The following is a 7,008-nucleotide window of genomic DNA, read 5'->3' as shown; positions in this document are numbered from 1 at the left end:
AACCAACTCCCGCATAACATCAAGCTTATAGTAGTGGGCTAAAAGGAAAAAAATAAAAAAAATCAGTAAGAAAAAAGCGATGAAGAAAAAACACAAGAGCAAAACGCATGAAAAACACGCTAGGGAAGAGAGAGAGACTCGACGCCGCGGAGGAGAGAGGAGAGGGAGAGAAAGTTTTTTCCCTCTCTCCCTCGCTCCCCTTTTCCCTCCTTTCTTGCTCTCCCCCCCTTCTTCCCCGCCCACAAGCTTCCCCGCGCCGCGTCCCGCTCCCGCTTCGCTTCCCCCCTCCGGCTCCATCCCGTGGCCTCCCCACCAACTCGCGAATCAAAACCCGACTCCATCCCGCCCGCGCGCCCTCGCCGTCGCCATGGACGGCGGCTCCTCCAGCCTCCCCCTCCCCCACCCGCCGCCGCAGGTATACCTCCGCCGCCCCGTGCCGCCGCCCGGCCCGCCGGTCACGGCTCCTCCTAGGGTCCACCTGTTCCGGCCCCCGGTGCCCATCCCCATCTTCTCCTCGAGGCCCCGCGCCGCCGCGAGGCCCCCGATTCCTCCTGCTGCTGCTGCTCCAGCTCCCACTCCCGCGCCTCCTCCCCAAGTGGCCGCAGCGCCGGGGCCCCCTCGGCCGCCTCCTGCGGCCCCCACCTCCACCGACATGCCGCCTCCTCCTCCGGATCAGCCGCAGGCTGGTTTGATGCTCCCGCCTCCGGCTCCTAAAGCGGCGGGGGAGGGGACACCCATGCCCAACCCACAGGTGAGTCAATCAAGCTCCGCGGGTTTTTTTTTCCCTCTTTGCTTCGGCCGTAGCTAGCTATTACTAGAGCTGATGACTAGCTCAGTTGTCCTTGGTATGGTGTGATGCTTGTTGACGATTATGGTATTGGATCACTGACCTGGATCATCTCATGATCCTAGGTGCCACCTATGAAATTGGAGAGCTAGCATGCCTGGGAAATTGTCTGCTACTTTGGTTTTTGCTCTGTAATGAAAATAGGTAGCATATTCGACCGCAATGTCTTGATTGATCGAATTTGTTAGCCGCGTATTGTGTTCGAATGGTTTGGCGGATCAATCAGATGCAATGAATTAATCATTTCAGCAGTAGCAGCATTGCCTCATATGATCGTATCAGATGCCGTGAATGGTATATGCACCTAGAGACTATATGTTGGGTTGGTGTTCACTGGAACTCTAGTTTTCCTCTCATAGATGTACGCAGTATTTTCAGCGATCAACAGCTGAATCAGTTGAGTATATTGGCCCCATCAGCTGCCTATTTGTGAAGTTGACCATTCAAGGAATAGCGTCAATCATGTATTTGTCAATTGATAGTTTCCTGTACATGAGTGCGTACTGTTTGGATAAGACTGTCAGATTATGCTCTGTTAGGTGCTTGCCATTTCCCAAATAACCTGCCATGACTCTTCTCACTCTTATGCAATTCTTCTTCATGTCATTTGCTTAGAATATACTGTCAGCACGGGTTCTAAAGGCGTTTATTAGTTGTGTTAAAAGATTAGATCATTTTATGCATAATTTGGAAGATCTGGTAACTTTGTCTGCTTAACCTAATATGATGGCCACTCCTTGGAATGAGGGTCTCGTACTTAGAGATATTGCCTTTCTTCATCTCTCTTTTTTAATCATCTTTAACATAGTGTACCAGCTCCAGGCTGATGATTGTATTGGTTGATCTTCAGCAATAACCTAATGTTCTAAGATTGTTGGGTTAGTGGATACATTCTGATTCTGTTACCGTGTTTTTGCTGTAGTATGTTTCTTGACAGTGTCTTCTTGTGTCTGCTCCCGATATTGTAGCCGAATGAGCAAAACAATGGAGGAGAGACTGCTAAAGATAAGGAGACTACCTCTGAACCAGTGAAAGTTATCAAACGGGTAAAGAAGCTAAAGGTTTCTAAACAGAGCGTGGTCACCTCAGATGGTTCAGGAGCAGTTGAAGGTATGCTATTGCTAATTTTCTCGCTTAGCTTACATTTTCTGAATTCGTTTGATGCCATAAGTTCAATGGTTGTCTGTTTCTAACTAGACTAGTTCATTTAATGGCCATCTATTGCTTTTACTTTATCGCTAATGGGCTCACATTCTTTTGTTCAGGAGATGCTGGGCCTTCATTACATTCAATAAACCACTGCCGCTATGACAGCTCGCTAAGTCAGTTTGCTACATTTCCCCTTTAACATTAAGATATTATCTTTTCTTGTTTATTTATTGTAACCTTGTTGTCAGGTCTTCTCACAAAGAAGTTCATCAACCTGCTTCAAGGAGCAGAAAATGGAACCCTTGATTTAAATAAAGCAGCTGAGACGCTGGAGGTCTGGTTTAGCATTTTGAACTCTCCTCAAGTTCCTAGTCTTATTTCATGATTTTGGGGTGAAATTCCTTGTCTTATTGTATTTTTTTATTCTGCAGGTGCAAAAGAGGAGGATATATGATATAACAAATGTTCTAGAAGGTGTTGATTTAATTGAAAAAGGACTTAAGAATATGATTCGCTGGAAGTGAGTATCACCTGCTTTTGTTTTCTAACACAATTTTCAGTTACCTATAGCCTTTTCTCATGAAACAAATACATTGAAAGGGGATTTGACATGTCGAAGCCTAAGGAGATAGAATGCCAAATTTCCTCATTGAAGGTAATCGCACTTGATTATATGATCCCCACTTTTCCTTTTCTTTATATGTAAGCTTGATTATTTTTAATTTTTATACTACTTATTTTGGACTCATAGAGAGAAGTTGCATTGGTCATCTTTTGCCTCTCTATTAGTTTGGGTAAAATTCAGAAAACAGAAACAGATCATGAACTGGCTGTCCTTTCTTAGTAACATTAAGCTAACAGAAAAATAATTTTATATAATTAAATATTCCAGTATCCCTTTCTTAGTCAAGATACAAATTGCTAAGTTGGGACATTTGTATTGTGTTCTTTTGACTATGTTGTGTAAGAGATTGGTCAATAATTGCTGCAAAATTTTTGAATTGTAGTCAAGCATCACTGTTATGTTCATGTATGTAGGACATATCAAATGAAAAATGTGGTCTCATCTCAATTTTCTGAGTAGCATGCAGTGTAAGTGAATAAGGAAAGTGTTTCAGTAGTTGATAGTTTGTTAGAATGATATTAGTTGATGAGACCTACTTGGTTATGTCTGTTATGAAAGAAGCCATAAGCCCATGTTGAAATAAACATCCAGAAGATTCAAGCTGATATGGATACATCAATTTTCTTACATAACCTCAAATTATATTTCTGCAAACATAGTTTTTTTTAAGTGCAATCTCATGTTCAGAGTATTGCCATTTTCTCTGGCACTGCATCACAAGTTAATATACCTGTCTTCTGACAGCTTGCTTGACATTACATTTCAACAGTACATTTTTTGCCTGCCGTTTTCTGTAAACTTCCATCTAAATTATATGTTTATAACAACAGATGGGTTTTGATAATCTGCAGGAGGAACTTGAATCTCTTTATGATGAAGAGTCCAGGTTGGATGATGAAATAAGGTAAGTTCTTTCCATATAAGTTATAAAAAAATTGAGATGCCTCCTGCCTCCTGCACCCCTTCTTTCTTCCCCTCCCTTTTGATTAGCAGTTGCCGGTATGCAGGGAAGCAAAAGAGAAACTACAAGCCCTCACACTGGATGAGGACAAAAGAAAGTAAAATACCCATCTCATGGACCTTCTATTATTTTTAGTGTTGCTTCAGTCAGCTAAGCTCTTCTATCTGTCTGATTAGGTCGTTATATCTTTTGAAGGAAGATATAAATAAGATTCCTCACTTTCAGGTTAGAACTTGTCAGACATTATATTTGTCTTTTCTTGCAAATTATGAAATTATGTAATTAAGTCTCCCATTTACTGCAGGGATCCACTCTTATTGCTATAAATGCTCCTCATGGAACATGTGTTGAAGTTCCAGACCCTAATGCGGTACACAATTTTGATATACAAATACTTGGTTGAAGCCTTGTAGGTGATGAATTTTTGTGGTTTCTAACGTTTATTCATTCTCCAGGATCTGTACTTGTATGGGGACCTGGGTTTGCAAGAGAAGCATTACAAAATTGTCTTGAGAAGCTCAATGGGTCCCATTGATTGCTATTTAATAAGGTAAGCTCCAATCAGCATTTTAACTGTAGAATTCTTTCCCATGTTCTGTCTTGAAAATGCTAATCGGTAGCCACTTTTTTTTTTATGTTCACCACCAGTGACCAACAGGAGATATTTAACCCAGATCAGCAGGTGGCAGCGGGCAAATTAGAACCTGTGATCGCCACTGGCAGTTCTCAAGCTGTGCAGCAGATGGATTCTGATCCAAATCAGACACCAGAAAAGGGTCAGAGCAATGCTGTTTGCACGCATACATCAGAACCTTCTAGAAAGCATGAGATCATGTCTGGCATTCTGAGAATTGTTCCATCAGATGCTGATGTAAGGAATCCTGATAAACCACATAATTCATCAAGGCAGTCTCGTTGGCATGATATGCTTACAGTTCTTTTTGCAGGCTGACTCTGATTACTGGCTCGCTTCCGATGTCGATGTTAGCATGACAGATGCATGGGGTACATAGAAGATAGATCCTCGGACTTACAGGCTCGTTGGTCCCTTAGATAGACAAAATAGAATGACTCCAAAGTACACAGTTGCAATGGGGTGAATGCGCATTGCATCCCCCCTGGTCCATGCTCTGGCCCCATTAACCAACAAAGCAAAGGATACATGGTAGGCAGTAGATCTTGTACATTGGGAGCGTGATTGTAGTTGTTACCCTACTTCATTGTCAGTTGAGATAGGGTCAGCATGTGCGGTAGGTCTCAGCTTAAATCATATTGGCCTTTACCTTCCTTTGAACAGATTATGTGTGTGTATCAAGTTATGAGGCAACACAATCCGGAAGAAAGCCATCAGCCTATGCGTATATTTATCTGGTCTTCGTTTATTTGAAGAGCAGTAATATTGTATATCCTGACTATCAATGTCAATTACCAATAGCAGATCTATAGAGGCTATAAAATTGTTTTAACTTTTTTCCCCCTCTCGTTTCTGAATGCGTTGGACGTACAGTTCTCTTTCGGTGCCTCCAAAACTTGTCAAAAGTTATTTTATTCCTTTCTACTATGGATCCAAACTTCACACATGATATATTTGGACGCCTCTGTTCTTTTCGATGCATGTTGTCTCCACTATGCTCGAGCTTACTGTGATCTTGTTTTCTATCTCTATGCCTCTTCTGTTTGGCCTGTTCCTGTATGTTAAGTGGCACACTATTTTTCTCAAATTTGCTTAGTCCTTTTGGATCATGCATAACATTTCTCCTTTTCTCCTTATTTTTGCGTCTAAGGTATCATCGTGTTTTATAATCTTTATTCAAAAAGGGCAGGTAGCACCTGAGTGCCTGACCATTGATTGTGATGTACGTATCGTACACGGAATATTACATAACTTATAATATAACTTATAATGTATACAAAAACAACAAAAACTACTCCTATTCCTTCAGCAGTTCGGAGGGGCCTTCTCCTTTTATAGGTCCGGCTCCACGTTGCGCTCGAAGCGGGAGGCCACGATCTCCACCGGCTCTTGTACTCCCTCCCGGGCGGCGGCCTCCGCTTCTGGTACGGGGCCCTCCAGGACTGGAGTTAAGGAGATGGCGGGGTCGTGGCTTTGGAAGTAGGTCAGGATGTGGTCTACCACCATCTGAGCAAGCTCCCGCCCTTCGGTCTCGAGGCGCGCAACTAGAGTGGACTCCAGCCGTTGCAGACGCTCGGCGGCGGAGTCCAGCGCCGGAAGAACGGAGCCGATGGAAGAAGGGGCCTCTGCAACCTGAATGGGACTTAGCCCAAGGGGTTCCAGGGCGGTACTTGCTTCACCGACCCACTTCGCGATCCGCTCGACCTCGGTGCGCTGCTCTGCCAGGAGCCCCTCTACCTCGGCCTCCCGGTGCTTGAGGGCCTTGAGCTGTAGGGAGAGGGATCGGCTCTCCTCTTCCTGGCGAAGTCGCTGGCCCTCGAGGGCTCGGGTCCGGGCCTCCAGGTCTATCCGGAGGGCGGAGAGGCGGTCCTCCTCCTCCTTGACGCCCACCTCCCGGAGGGACAAGTTGTACTCTCGGTGGTTGAGGGCGGCCTGCTCGTCATCAATTGTCTTTGCCATAGCCTTGGCAGTGTCGATGGTGTGATGAGCCGACCGCTCCTTCAGTTCCACCTCCTTCCCCTTCTGGCCCACCGCCCTTTCCCGGGAGGCGACCGCGACCTCTCGGTCAAAAGTCCTGTGGACCTTCTCGTGGAGGGCCTCGCGCTCCTACGCGAGCTGGGCCCGTTCCTCGACGGCGCGGGAGGTCACCACCTGGATGCGGTTCCCCAGATGGCGCTCCCAGTCGGAGAGCCAAGACGCTCTGCCTCCAGCTTCTCCCACTCCCGCCGGAAGCCCAATTCCACCTCCTCCATCGCCCGTTGGGCCTTGACCAGGAGGCGGGGAAGAGGGACCTCCACCGGGCTCGGGAGGAGGTGCCTCTGTCAGACCCGGGGTCACGGGACTGTGTACATAACGTAGTTTAAACAGGTTTAAAAGATTAAGTCCGTCTTATCTCTTATTCATCTCATTTATCTCTTATTTATCCCGTTTAAATAGGAGATAAAGCTAACCGATACAGAAGGAATCTACTTGAGATATATTCTAGTACAATTCCTTGGCTAGTGTTGGTTAGGGTTTTTGTAACCCTGACCTCCTGGATATATAAGGGGGGATAGAGACCCTCTCAAAACAAGATCATCAGATCATTCTACACCCAAGGCAATACAAACCACCATACAGGACGTAGGGTATTACGCACCTCGCGGCCCGAACCTATCTAAGTTTTGTGTTCCTTGCACCTTCAAGTTCCTGATCTCGACGTCTCTTCACCTAAAACTTACCACCTTGGGCATATCCCTCGGTGGGCAGCCGGTAAAACACCGACAGCTGGCGCGCCAGGTAGGGGAGCGCGT

General features: G+C 45.6%; 1 protein-coding gene across 2 annotated transcripts; it reads left to right on the top strand.

Moving 5' to 3' along the window:
- Positions 1 to 231: 231 nt before the first annotated feature.
- LOC112899968 (transcription factor E2FB-like) lies at positions 232 to 5,056 on the top strand. 2 transcript variants are annotated; one of them, XM_025968642.1, is made up of 13 exons: positions 232 to 751; positions 1,816 to 1,957; positions 2,116 to 2,169; positions 2,245 to 2,330; positions 2,428 to 2,516; positions 2,597 to 2,651; positions 3,473 to 3,525; positions 3,629 to 3,679; positions 3,759 to 3,807; positions 3,887 to 3,952; positions 4,038 to 4,132; positions 4,231 to 4,453; positions 4,530 to 5,056. In XM_025968642.1, exons 1-13 carry the CDS (start codon positions 368 to 370, stop codon positions 4,593 to 4,595), a joined length of 1,413 nt encoding a protein of 470 aa, XP_025824427.1. In that variant the 5' UTR covers positions 232 to 367; the 3' UTR covers positions 4,596 to 5,056. The 2 variants fall into 2 exon arrangements, with proteins under 2 accessions (XP_025824427.1, XP_025824426.1); XM_025968641.1 differs by having other exon boundaries at positions 2,113 to 2,169.
- Positions 5,057 to 7,008: the final 1,952 nt, after the last annotated feature.

The sequence above is a fragment of the Panicum hallii genome, chromosome 7 (genome assembly GCF_002211085.1).
Source record: "Panicum hallii strain FIL2 chromosome 7, PHallii_v3.1, whole genome shotgun sequence".
Lineage (NCBI taxonomy): Eukaryota > Viridiplantae > Streptophyta > Magnoliopsida > Poales > Poaceae > Panicum > Panicum hallii.
Note: the sequence above shows the minus strand (reverse complement) of the source record. Positions and strands in the feature narration are given on the sequence as shown.

What these genes read in the sequence shown, in the direction of transcription:
- LOC112899968 (XM_025968641.1), top strand. Translation starts at nt 368, where the DNA reads ATGGACGGCGGCTCCTCCAGCCTCCCCCTCCCCCACCCGCCGCCGCAG. An exon ending in AGGTTGGATGATGAAATAAG is followed by an intron (nt 3,526 to 3,628) that starts GTAAGTTCTTTC and finishes GCCGGTATGCAG; the next exon opens with GGAAGCAAAAGAGAAACTAC. An exon ending in TTGTTCCATCAGATGCTGAT is followed by an intron (nt 4,454 to 4,529) that starts GTAAGGAATCCT and finishes TTCTTTTTGCAG; the next exon opens with GCTGACTCTGATTACTGGCT.